This window comes from Mustela erminea, chromosome 4 (genome assembly GCF_009829155.1).
Source record: "Mustela erminea isolate mMusErm1 chromosome 4, mMusErm1.Pri, whole genome shotgun sequence".
Taxonomy (NCBI): Eukaryota; Metazoa; Chordata; class Mammalia; order Carnivora; family Mustelidae; genus Mustela; species Mustela erminea.
This window is the reverse complement of record NC_045617.1, coordinates 149,269,304-149,282,801: the sequence shown is the minus strand read 5'-3', so window position 1 is coordinate 149,282,801 and position 13,498 is coordinate 149,269,304. Positions and strand designations below refer to the sequence as shown.

Here is a 13,498-nt window from a genome sequence, read left to right as displayed (position 1 = left end):
TGTACACATTTAGACAGTCTCAAATACTTTTTTTTTTTATTATTTGACAGAGAGAGATCACAAGTAGACAGAGAGGCAGGCAGAGAGAGAAAGAGAGGGAAGCAGGCTTCCTGCTGAGCAGAGAGCCCGATGCGGGACTCAATCCCAGGATCCTGAGATCATGACGTGAGCCGAAGGCAGCAGCTTAACCCACTGAGCCACCCAGGCGCCCTCAAATACTTTTATATATGAATTCTATTAAGAAATTTTTCGTGTATAGACTTTCTGATGTGGATATCACTGAATACATCTGTATAGAAAATCAAGGGAAGTATAAAATAGTGTGAAATACTACATTTTCTATTTGGATTTTATGGACACTTAGTTTATGCCAGTTTTGTACCAGTTTCTTTCACACATCAGCGGATCTAAAATCAAATCCAATTCTGATTTTTAAAGTCTTGGAAGAATTAAAAATGTAGTGTATTTGAATGCCATTGAATACCTTTTGAATAGGATAGAGCTAGAATACTCATTTTTGGATGCCTTTTTGGTTGGTATAGAACTATGCATCAGTACTAAGCAGCTGGATGAAAATGGTCATCAGTCTCACCTTAGAGCTGACCATATGTTGGGTCCAGTGTCACTAACCTTTTAAGAGAGCTTCCAGAAAGGGGATTATTAGCCTAACGTCGACGGATGTCAAAGATTTTGTATAATACCAAAATATCCCTTTATTTATGCCTTTCCTTATACTAATTTAAGGATTCCTTTATAGTGCTTTGACCGGTCTTTGCTTTGAGAATGTACCCGTCTTTATCTCTACTCTATTACCTATGTAATTGTTGTATCATAGGGAGTGATGTGAAGCATACACTTTGTTCATAGATCACACAATTGGATAACTCTTGAAAATGTTTATTCTGATTAGAATGTTGAGAGGGTATATCCCTAACTTTCAGGAATTTTAAAACAACTCTACTTGATAATGTGAGAAATAGATATCTGCAGAAGGAAGAGCAAAGTGTTGGCCACTATATTGGTAAAAACTACATCAATATAAATGAGTACACCATTTATTCAAATAATTGCTGATAAAATCCCATGACCCTGTCTTATAAGATGATAGATCCATACCCTAGCCCCACCCCCCACCAACTGTTTAATTTTTTGAAGACTTCTTTAAAAATTGCTAAATGCTTGGTCCTGACAGGAAACATGCGCTAGCAGAGGATGGAACAGAAGAATGGCAGCTCTTTCACGGGGTTTATCCTGCTGGGGTTCTCTGACCGGCCTCAACTGGAGCTAGTCCTCTTTGTGGTTCTCCTGATCTTCTACCTGTTCACTCTGCTGGGAAACACCACCATCATTGCCTTGTCCTACCTCGACCCACATCTTCAGACTCCCATGTACTTTTTCCTCTCCAACCTAAGCTTCCTGGACCTGTGTTACACGACCAGCAGTGTCCCGCAGCTCCTGGTTCATCTCAGGACGGCAGACAAGTCTATCTCCTTTGGTGGCTGTGTGACTCAACTTTTCATCTCTCTAGGGTTGGGGTCCACGGAATGCCTTCTGTTAGGGGTCATGGCGTTTGACCGCTATGCAGCCATCTGCAAGCCCCTGCAGTACACCGTGATCATGCACCCCCGTCTCTGTGCCCTCATGGCTTCTGCGTCATGGTTCATTGGTTTTGCCAACTCTTCACTGGAGACAGTGCTCACATTCCTTTTACCACTTTGCGGGAGAAATAAAATAGACCACTTCCTTTGTGAGATCCCCGCACTGCTCAAGCTTGCCTGTGTAGACACCACTGTGAATGAGTCTGTACTCTTCTTTGTAGGTGTGGTCATTCTCCTCATACCTGTGACATTAATCACAGTCTCCTATGGTCGGATTGTTAGGGCAGTCTTAAGAATAAAGTCATCTGCAGGGCAGAGGAAAGCGTTTGGCACATGTGGGTCCCACATCACAGTGGTCTCCCTGTTCTATGGCACGGCCATCTATGCTTACCTCCAGCCCAGCAACAACTACTCCCAGGATCAGGGAAAGTTTGTTTCTCTGTTCTACACCATCATCACCCCCATGGTCAACCCTGTCATATATACACTGAGGAACAAGGATGTGACGGGGGCAGTGAAGAAGGTGTTTTGCAGGGGCCATGACTCCAGATGACTGGGCAGGGAAGACCCTTTGATGGAGTACTTTGAATGCTAGAGCTTTTAAGATGATTTTCCCCTTTCCCTGTCATCCAAAATTTCTTCTGACAACTGTTCTGTGGGAATTTCCTTACCTGATGCTTTTATGTAAGTCAGTGATCAAAATCTAAGTCCATGGATTCATGCAGCCTCCAGAGATATGACCTAGTGTCCTAGAGCATCTGCATCATAGTATTATTTTTTAAAACTCTGCAGTTTTTTTAAGAGCCCTTCCCAATCATTTGGGAACACTATTCCATTTCTACTTGCAAGAAGACATTCAAACACATACTATATAGGCATAGGGAAAACAGGAACCAATAAAACACTACAGGAAATATTAGCCTTTTAGCATTTTCTGGCAATTGTTGGGGGCCATTTCACTTACTCTCATATTTTGTGATCATGACTCCTATTGGGAGACCCATAGGCTGACTGTATCACAGTGTTTTCACAGAAGTAGGTGAGCAACTGTGAAACAAAATTTCAGCTCAAAGAAAACCCTTCTAACATCAATCCTGATAAATCCATTTGGATATCAGGACCTGGTGTGATGTCTCCAGTTTGACAGTGGTTTTATGTAGACTTTGTCACAAAAGGGGGAGGATATGATGCATATCTGCCAGTGACAATGGGAGCATCAGCTGGTAATACTCTGGAGAGTACTTATGTGTAATAAGAAGCATCCATGTAAGTACACAAGTTGGTTATGTAGCTCGTGAGCCATCCTGTTCATTAAAAATGACTTTCTTTTTTAAAGTTTTTTTTTTAATAATTTTTAAATTTTTTAATAAACATATAATGTATTATTAGCCCCTAGGGGTACAGGTCTGTGATTTGCCAAGTTTATACACTTCACAGCACTCACCATAGCACAGATCTTCCCCAATGTCCATAACCCACCACCCTCTCCCTAACCCCCTACCCCTGGCAACCCTCAGTTTGTTTTGTGAGATTAAGAGTCTCTTATGGTTTATCTCCCTCCCGATCCCATCGTGTTTCATTTATTCTTTTCCTACCCCTCAAGCCCCCCACGTTGAATCTCCACTTCTTCATATCAGGAAGATCATATGATAGTTATCTTTCTCCAACTGACTTATTTTGCTAAGCATAATACCCTCTAGTTCCATCCACATTGTCGCAAATGGCAAGATTGCCTTTCTTTTGATGGCTGTATAGTATTCCTATATATATATATGTATATATATACACACATATATATATACACACACATATGTGTATATATATATGTATATGTATATATATATACATACATACCACATCTTCTTTATCCATTCATCTGTTGATGGACATCTAGGTTCTTTCCATAGTTTGGCTATTGTGGACATTGCTGCTATAAACATTCGGGTGCACGTGCCCCTTCGGATCACTACGTTTGTATCTTTAGGGTAAATACCCAGTAGTGCAATTGCTGGGTCATAGGGTAGCTCTACTTTCAACTTTTTGAGGAAACTCCATGCTGTTTTCCAGAGTGGTTGCACCAGCTTGCATTCCCACCAGCAGTGTAGGAGGGTTCCCCTTTCTCCGCATCCACACCAGCATCTGTCATTTCCTGACTTGTTTATTTTAGCCATTCTGACTGGTGTGAGGTGGTATCTTATTGTGGTTTTGATTTGTATTTCCCTGATGCCGAGTGACATGGAGCACTTTTTCATGTGTCTGTTGGCCATTTAGCTGTCTTCTTTGCAGAAATGTCTGTTCATGTCCTCTGCCCATTTCTTGATTGGATTATTTGTTCTTTGGGTATTGAGTTTGATAAGTTCTTTATAGATTTTGGATAAAAATGACTTTTGAAGACATTATCATATCTGAACAGTACATGACTTAAGTTCTATTTTATATTCTAACCATTTTAGCTAGTAATGCAGCAAAAATTTCAAGGGGTAAAATCCACTTAGATACTGTCTTCATAACATTTTATAAATCCTTTGATGAGGCATCAACTAATCATGGCTTCAATATCTCACATCTGCCAAAGAACCCGCATAATTTGAATGCAGCGACATATTTTTTTTTAAGATTTTATTTATTTATTTGAGAGAGAATGAGTGAGAGAGAACATGAGAGAGGAGAAGGTCAGAGGGAGAAGCAGACTCCCCAAGGAGCTGGGAGCCTGATGCGGGACTCGATCCTGGAAGTCCAGGATCATGACCTGAGCCAAAGGCAGCTGCTCAACCAACTGAGCCACCTAGGCACCCCCACAGCGACATATTTTAAAAAATGGGAAATGACCTTATTTCATAAGAGATCTCATTTCCTGTGCTTACCAGATTCACCAGGAGAAAATTTAAGGGAAAAAATAAGATGCATATTACTTATTAAATATCTTCATGTATCTAAGCTTCAAAATAGCCATCTCAGCATGAACTGTCATATAATTCTAAGTTAGGAGTAATGAATATAAACATCCAGAACAATTGAATCAGACATTCTAGCCCGTAGATCTTACCTCAAGCTGTTTGCACGTTAATGTGTTTTGGGATATGGATTTGGATTTTTGCATGTATATATTGTCATAAACAGCCTATTTTCCCATGGAGGTTTGGAGCTTTGACAATGCCATTCTCATAGAAATGTTTCTGATTTTTGAAAGGTTTTTCCAACATGCTACACTGTAGCCCAGTACAGGTGGCTGTGTTTGTGTCTTGGGCAGGACACATACACATAACAACTCTACTATTCCCTATCCTGACAGCTAACGGGCATCCCCAGGGCCTTGAACCCCTGAGCTGGCCATGCTCATGCCAAGTGATCTTGCTGCATTTGGAGGCTGGAAAAGACAGCCAGGGGAGATCATGTACACAGTCAGTTTCACTCTGTATCACTAAAAGCATCACAGTATTCTTACTTGAAATCAACACTTAGGATATATCTTGACACCATAGTGATGCTTCATGTATATCAGTAGGAAAACAGTTCTGTATACTGTTTATCCCCGACGGTGACAAATTTCCTGCTTTCTGTTTTGTTTCAACCATATCCTGACAGTTATATCCAAATGGTCACTGTAAAGTCCATCAAATGAACTCTCTTTGGTGCAAATCCCCTCGATGTCTCATGAAAGCACACAACCTATTGTTCTAGGTGAGCAACTACTTTTTTGCTCTTAAGGAGACACAGAACCCTGGGGGCAAAACAGATTCATTTGCTTTAAGTGAATATTTGGGGTTTTTTTTCTGTGTGTGTGTGTGTGTGTGTGTGTGTGTGTGTGTGTTGTTAGTCACCATACAGTACATCATTAGTTTTTGATGTCATGTTCCATGATTCATTGTTTGAGTATATCAACCATGCTCCATGCAATCCATACCCTCCTTAATACCCATCACCAGGCTCACCAACCCCCAACTCCTTCCCTTCTAAAACCCTCCTTTTGTTACCCAGAGTCCATAATCTGTCATGGTTCATCTCCCACTCCAATTCCCACCCCCCCCCACTTTTCCTTTTCTTCTCCTAATGTCCCCCATGGTATTCCTTATGTTCCACAAGTAAGTGAAACCATATGATAATTAACTTTCTCTGCTCGACTTATTTCACTTAGCATAATCTCCTCCAGTCCCATCCATGCTGATGTAAAAGTTGGGTATTCATCCTTTCTGATAGCTGTGTAATATTCCATTGTATATATGGACCATATCTTATTTATCCATTCATCTGTTGAAGGGCATCTTGGCTCTTCCCACATTTTGGCAATTGTGGACATTGCTGCTATGAACATTGGGGTACATATGGCCCTTCTTTTCACTACATCTGTATCTTTGGGGTAAATACCCAGTGGTGCAATTGCTAGTCATAATGTAGCTCTATTTTTAATTTTTTGAGGAAACTACACACTGTTTTTCATAGTGGCTGTGCCAATTTGTGTTCCCACCAACAGTGTGAGACGGTTCCCCTTTCTCCACAACTTCTCCAACATTTGTTGTTTCTTGCCTTGTCAACTTTTGTCATTCTAACTTGTGTAAGGCGGTATCTCAATGTGGTTTTCATTTGAATTTCCATGATGGCTAATGGTGATGACTTTTTCATGTGTCTGTTAGGCATTTGTATGTCTTCTTTGGAGAAGTGTCTGCTCATGTCTTTTGCCCATTTCTTGACCTGATTATCTGTGTTTTGGTTGTTGAGTTTGAGGAGTTCTTTACAGATATTGGATATCAACCCTTTGTCTGTAGTGTCATTTGCAAATATTTGAATGGCATTTGGACACTTATGTTACATGGAAATAATTACAGATAATAAAGGTCTCTGGGATCCATGCTGAAATAAAAAGGAAACTACTTAAGAGTCCAAACACAAGTTCAGGATTGTTCCATAATGTTTTTCTAATGTTAGGAATCTGCTCCCCATGGTGTCCATGCCTTGTCTGTAACAGACTCCAGGGTTGTGTAAATCACCAATATTATTTGGACCATTTCCTTCTGCGTGTTCACCAACAATTGTGGCATGGCTCTGGACTTGGCTAAATTATTTTATTCATCTGTGTTTAGCCCCTGGAGGTCAGGACGATCATGATGCTCTAGAGCAAGTCATGGATTCTTCCAGCTCTTCTGCTTCCTGAGGAATACAAGGTACATACCATCGGCTTAGGTAGTGATGGCAGAGACCCAGAATGTCAGTCAGAGTCACATGAAATGCAGTTTTTAACAGCAGATGATTCATTACCAGTTAGCGAAGGATACCAAGTAGCAGGAGTGCGTGCAGGAGGCCCCAGAGCCATCAGTCACAGCCTGGCAGATCCCTTCACTGCAACGGAAAGCATTTTTCTTCTCAAATGTGAGACAGAACTAGTGTGGTATAAGTCAGCACAGAGAAAGCTTGGGGGGATTCTCACATTATGTGTCCCTACCTTCATCACCCTGTCCTGGCTTTAGGACTGTCATTTGGTAGCATATCTGCAGTGTGTAGAGTGGAGGTTCTAAATAGACCCTCTGCATCATGCTGGAATCACTACTAGGTCAGAAATCACAGCACAGCCACCCCTGTCATCCCTGTCGCTCAGAGTCTGTGCATTTCAGTTACTGTTTTCCAGAGTTCTGCTCTGTCCAGGCTCAGTGAGGAGGGAGGAACAGGTTATAGGTCCCTTTGAGCTCTTTCCTTCGCAGGTGGCTTCTTTTCAGATGCTTGTCTTGTAATACAGGTGAGAAGTTCTTTCCTGGCCGTGGTATTGCAGCGTATTTCAGACCTGGTCTTGCAGACTCTGGTAACCACTGTGCATGGGATTGTGGTTTGCTGGGAAGGTGGGCTTTGTGTCAGTGCAGAAACGAGTGCTGCTCAGAGGGTCAGAGGATGGGGTCCCTGAGATGGTCTAGGGACTGGACACTTGCTTTGGAGAGGGAGACATTTTCCAGTTGTTTTGGAATTAAATGAATATGAGGCAGAGTTAACAGGAGAAAACCCCTGAAGTTTTATTACCTGCACATGGAGGCCCAATAATGAAATTGAGACCCAAAGAAATGATTAAGGCAGGCAGTTTTTATACCTTTTGTACAGAGAGAAGAAATGTGTGAGGAATTGATGGGATAACGAAAAGAGGTGTTTGGGAGCTTTAGTTACGAAGAATTCCTTTTTATTTTTTTCTTTTTATTTATCTATTTATTATGTTTAGTTAGCCAACATAGAGTACATCATAAGTTTTTGATGTTGTGTTCAACAATTCATTAGATGTGTGTAACACCCACTGCTCAACACATCACAAGGACTTTGGGCTAATAAAAAATTAGAAAGATTTATTTCTACAGTTTTCTCAACTTTAAGGTCTCACCTATGATGATAAGGATGTCTTTTGCTTCTTAGTCCTGGTCAGGTGTCTTTCATATGGGAGATTTATTTCCTGCTTTCAGGGCACAGAGTGCAGTATGATGTTCTTGCACTTGCTGTTTCTCAAGTAGCTTCCATTCAAAATAATCACTATGCCATTGAAGTCCATTTTGGGGTAGCCAGTCCCGGGCCCCTATATTTGCTTCATTTAAAAGTTAATTTATTCTTTAACTTAAATTTTAGTTATTTAATATACAGTGCAATATTGGCTTCTATAGAACTCATTGATCACTTACATACAACACCTCGTACTCATTACAGCAGGTGCCCTCCTTAATGCCCATCACCTATTTAGCCCATCCCCTACCCACCTCCCTTCATCATCCCTCAATTTGTTCTCTATTGTTAAAAGTCACTTAGCATAATACATTCCAGCTCCATTAATGTTGCAAATGACAAGATTTCTTTCCTTTGATGGCTGAGGAACATCCCATTCCATATATATTCCACATCTTCTTTATCCATTCATCAGTCAATGGACATTTGGGCTTTCTCCATAGTTTGACTATTGTAGATATTGCTGTTGATATTGTTGATAAACATCAGGGTGCATATACCCCTTCATGTCTGTATTTTTTTTTTTTTTGTATCCTTCAAGTAAATGCCTAGCAGTGCAATTGCTGGATTGTAGCGTAGTCCTATTTTTAACTTTTTGAGGAACCTCCATACTGTTCCCTGGAATGGCCGCACCAGTTTGCATTCCCACCAATGGTGCTAGAGGGTTTGCCTTTCTCCACATCCTCACCAACACCTGTTGTTTCCTGAATTGTTGATTTTAGCCATTCTGACAGGTGTGAGGTGGTATCTCTTTGTGGTTTTTATTTTTATTTTCCTGATGATGAGTGATGTTGAGCATCTTTTCATGCATGTAATCCATCTGCAATGTTCTTTGGAAATGTGTCTGTTCATGTCTTCTGCCCATTTCTTAATTAGATTATTTGTTTTTTGGGTGTTGAGTTTGGTGAGTTCTTTATAGATTTTGGATATTAACCCTTTATCAGAGATGTCATTTGCAAATATCTCCTCCCATTCCATAGGTTGCCTTTTGGTTTTATTGATTGTTTTCTTTGCTGTGCAGAAGCTGTTTATCTTGCTGAAGTCCCAGTAGTTCATTTTTGCTTTTGTTGCCTCTCTTCTGGTGACATGTCTAATAAAAAGTTGCTGCGGTTGAGGTCGAAGAGATTTATGTCTGTGTTCTCCTCTAGGATTTTTATGGTTTCCTGTTTCACATTTAGGTTTTTCATCCATGTTGAATTTATTTTTGTGTATGGGGTAAAAAAGTTGTCCAGTTTCATTCTTCTCAATGTGGCTGTCCAATTTTCCCAACACCATCTGTTGAAGAGACTTTTTTTTTATTGGATATATTTTCCTGCTTTGTTGAAGATTAGTTGACCACAGAGTTGAAGATCCATTTCTGGGTTCTCTATTCTATTCCACTGATATGTGTCTCTTTGTGCCAGTACCATACTGACTTAATGCCTGCGGCTTTGTAATATACGTTGAAATCCAGAATTGTGATGCCTCCAGTTTTATTTTTCTTTTTCAGAATTGCTTTGGCTATTTTGGGTCTTATTTGATTCCATACAAATTTTTTTTAATTTATTTTTTATTTTCAGCATAACAGTATTCATTATTTTTGCACCACACCCAGTGCTCCATGCAATCTGTGCCCTCTATCATACCCACTACGTGGTACCCCGACCTCCCACTCCCCACCCCTTCAAAACCCTCAGATTGTTTTTCAGAGTCCATAGTCTCTCATGGTTCACCTCCCCTTCCAATTTCCCCCAACTCCCTTCTCTCAATCTCCCCTTATCCTCCATGCTATTTGTTATGCTCCACACATAAGTGAAACCATATGACAATTGACTCTCTCTGCTTGACTTATTTCACTCAGCAGAATCTCTTCCAGTCCCGTCCATGTTGCTACAAAAGTTGGGGATTCATCCTTTCTGATGGAGGCATAATACTCCATAGTGTATATGGACCACATCTTCCTTATCCATTCATCCGTTGAAGGGCATCTTGGTTCTTTCCACAGTTTGGCGACCATGGCCATTGCTGCTATAAACATTGGGGTACAGATGGCCCTTCTTTTCACGACATCTGTATCTTTGGGGTAAATACCCAGTAGTGCAATGGCAGGGTCATAGGGAAGTTCTATTTTTAATTTCTTGAGGAATCTCCTCACTGTTCTCCAAAGAGGCTGCACCAACTTGCATTCCCACCAACAGTGGAGGAGGGTTCCCCTTTCTCCACATCCCCTCCAACACATGTTGTTTCCTGTCTTGCTGATTTTGGCCATTCTAACTGGTGTAAGGTGATATTTTAGACTGTTTTTTTCTAGCTCTGTGAAAAATTCTTGTGGTATATTGATAGGCATTGCATTAAATGTGTGGATTGCTTTGGGTAGTATAGACATTTTTACAATATTTGTTATTCTAATCCATGAGCATGGAATCCTTTTCCCTTTCTTTGTGTCCTTTTTAATTTGTATTATAAGAGTTATATAGTTTTCAGCATACAGATTTTTACCTATTTCGTTAGGCTTATCCCTAGGTATCTTATTGTTCTTAGTGCAATTGCAAGTGGGATCCATTCCTTGATTTTTTCCGCTGTTTTGTTTTGGTGTAAAGAAATGCAACTGATTCCTATGCATTGATTTTATATCTTGCAACTTTGCTGAACTCATGCATGAGTTTTAGCCATATTGGTTGGGTCTTCCAGTTTTTCTCCATAAAGTATCATGTCATCTACAAATAGTGAAAGTTTGACTTCTTTATAGCCAATTTGGATGCCATTTATTTCCTTTTGTTGTCTGATTGCTGAGGCTAAGGCTTCTAGTACAATGTTAAATAATAATGGTGAAAGTGGACATCCTTGTCTTGTTCTTGATTATAGGGGAAAGGCTCTCAGTTTTCTCCATTGAGAATGATATTTAAGTGGGTCTTTCATAAATGCCTTCATGATCTTGAGTTATGTTCCATCTATCCCTATTGTGTTGAAGGATTTTATCAAGAAAGTATGCCATATTTTGTCAAATGCTTTTTCTGCATCTATTGAGAGGATCATATGGTTCTTATCTTTTTTTTATTAATGTGATTGTGTTGATTGATTTGCAAAGTTGAATGACCCCTGCAGCCCAGGAATAACTCCCATCTCATTGTGGTGAATAATTCTTTTAATGTACTGTTGAATTCAATTCACTAGTATTTAATTGAGAATTCTGGCATCCATGTTCATCAGGCATATTGGTCTGTAATTCTTCTTTCTTGGTGGGATCTTTGGTTTTAGAATCAAGGAAATGCTGGCCTTGTAGAATGAGTTTCAGAGTTTTCCTTCCATTTCTATTTTTTGCAACTGTTTAAGGAGAAGAGGTATTACCCTTCTTTAAATGCCTGGTAGAATTCACCAGGGAATCCATCCAGTCCTGGACTTCTGTTTGTTGGAAGATTTAAACACAAAACCAAAACTATTTTACTTATTTATTTATTTATTTATTTATTTTGAGAGAGAGTAAACACAAGCAGGGGAGGTGGGGCAAAGGAAGAGGGACAAGGAGACTCCCCACAGAAAGGGGAGCCTGAAGTGGGGCTGGATCCTGGGATCCTGAGATCATCACTTGGGCCAAAATCAGATGCTTAACCAACTGACCCACCCAGGTGTCACTGTTGGGAGGGTTTTTTAAAATATTACTGCTTCAATTTCTTTGTGCTTATGGATCTATTCAAATTTTTCATTTCTTCCTGTTTCAGTTTTAGTAGTTTATATGTTTCTGGGAATTTGTCCTTTTTTTTCAGGTTGCTCAGTTTGTTGGAATAGAATTTTTCATAGTACCCTCATATAATTGTTTATATTTCTGTGGTGTTAGCTTTGATATCTCCTCTTTCATTCATGATTTTATCAACTTGGGTTCTTCCTATTTAATTTTAGTAAGTCTGCCTAGGGGTATATCAATTTTATTAGTTTTTTCAAAAAATCCATCTCCTTGATTTGTAGATGTTCAACTACTCTTGCACACCAGGAGTAAATCCCACTTGATTGTGGTGAATAATCCTTTTAATGTACTGTTGGATCCTATTGGCTAGTATCTAGGTGAGAACTTTGGTATCTGTATTCATCCAGGATGTCAGTCTGTATTCTCCTTTTTACCAGGGTGTTTGTCTGGTTTGGGGATCAAAGTAATGCTAGCCTTGATCCCAAATTAAGGCTGGCCTATTTAATTTTATTCTTTCAGAGAAACAGAGAAAATTAATTCTTTTGGTTCTTTGAAGGAAGTAATAAGATTGATAAGCCCCTAGACAGACTTATCAAAAAGAAAAGAGAAAGGACCCAAATAGATAAAATCATAAAGGAAAGAGTAGAGATCATGACCAATGTCAAAGAAATACAAACAATTTTAAGAACACATGAGCAACAGTATGCCCCAAAAATACGTAGTTTGGAAGAAACGGATGCATTCCTAGAGATGTACAAACTACCAAAACTGAACCAGGAAGAAATAGAAAACTTGAATGAACCCATAACCAGCAAGGAAATTGAAGCAGTAATCAAAAATCTCCCAACAAACAAAATCCAGGACCAGATGCCTTCCTAGGTGAATTCTACCAAACATTTAAAGAATAATTAATACTTAGTCTTCTGTTTCAAAAAATCAAAATAGAAGGAAAACTTCCATAAACCTAACCAAAGAGGCAGAGTCTCTGTACTCAGAAAACCATAGAACACTCATGGAAGAATTTGAGGAAGACACAAAGAAATAGAAAAACGTTTCATGCTCAGGTATTGGAAGAACAAATATTGAGAAAATATCTATGCTACCTAGAGCACTCTACACATTCAATGCAATCCCTATCAAAATACTATTGATATTTTTCAAGGAGCTGGAACAAACAGTCCTAAAATTTGTATGGAACCAGAAAAGACCCTGAATCATCAGGGGAGTATTGAAAAAGAAAACCAAAACTGGTGGCATACAATTCTGGACTTCAAGTTCTATTACAAAGTTTTAGTCCTCAAGACAGTATGGTACCAGAACAAACACAGACACATAGCAATGGAACAGAATAGAGAGCACAGAAATGGACCCTCAACTTTATGGTCAGCTAATCTTTGACAAAGCAGGAAAGAATGTCCAATGGAAAAAAGACAGTCTCTTCAATGAATGGTGCTGGGAAAATGGGACATCTATATACAGAAGAATGAAACATGACCATTCTCTTAGACCATACACAAAGATAAGCTCAAAATGGATGAAAGACCTCAATGTGAGACAGGAATCCATTGAAATCCTAGAAGAGAACACAGGCAGAAACCTCTGTGATCTTCACCACAGCAACTTCTTGCTAGAAATGTCTCCAAAGAAGAGGGAAATAAAGGCAAAAATGAACTATCGGTACTTCATCAAGATAAAAAAAAATAAACAACAACAACAACAACAACAAAACAACCTTTTGCACAGGAAAGGAATCAGTCAGCAAAATGAAAAGACA

The 13,498-nt window shown here is 39.5% G+C and overlaps 1 protein-coding gene across 1 annotated transcript; it reads left to right on the top strand.

Moving 5' to 3' along the window:
- Nucleotides 1–1,207: 1,207 nt before the first annotated feature.
- Nucleotides 1,208–2,151, top strand: LOC116587600 (putative olfactory receptor 2B8). Its single transcript, XM_032338223.1, has one exon. It carries the CDS (start codon nt 1,213–1,215, stop codon nt 2,149–2,151), a length of 939 nt encoding a protein of 312 aa, XP_032194114.1. The 5' UTR covers nt 1,208–1,212.
- Nucleotides 2,152–13,498: the final 11,347 nt, after the last annotated feature.

Coding starts and splice junctions, on each gene's coding strand:
- LOC116587600 (XM_032338223.1), top strand. CDS start 1,213: ATGGAACAGAAGAATGGCAGCTCTTTCACGGGGTTTATCCTGCTGGGG.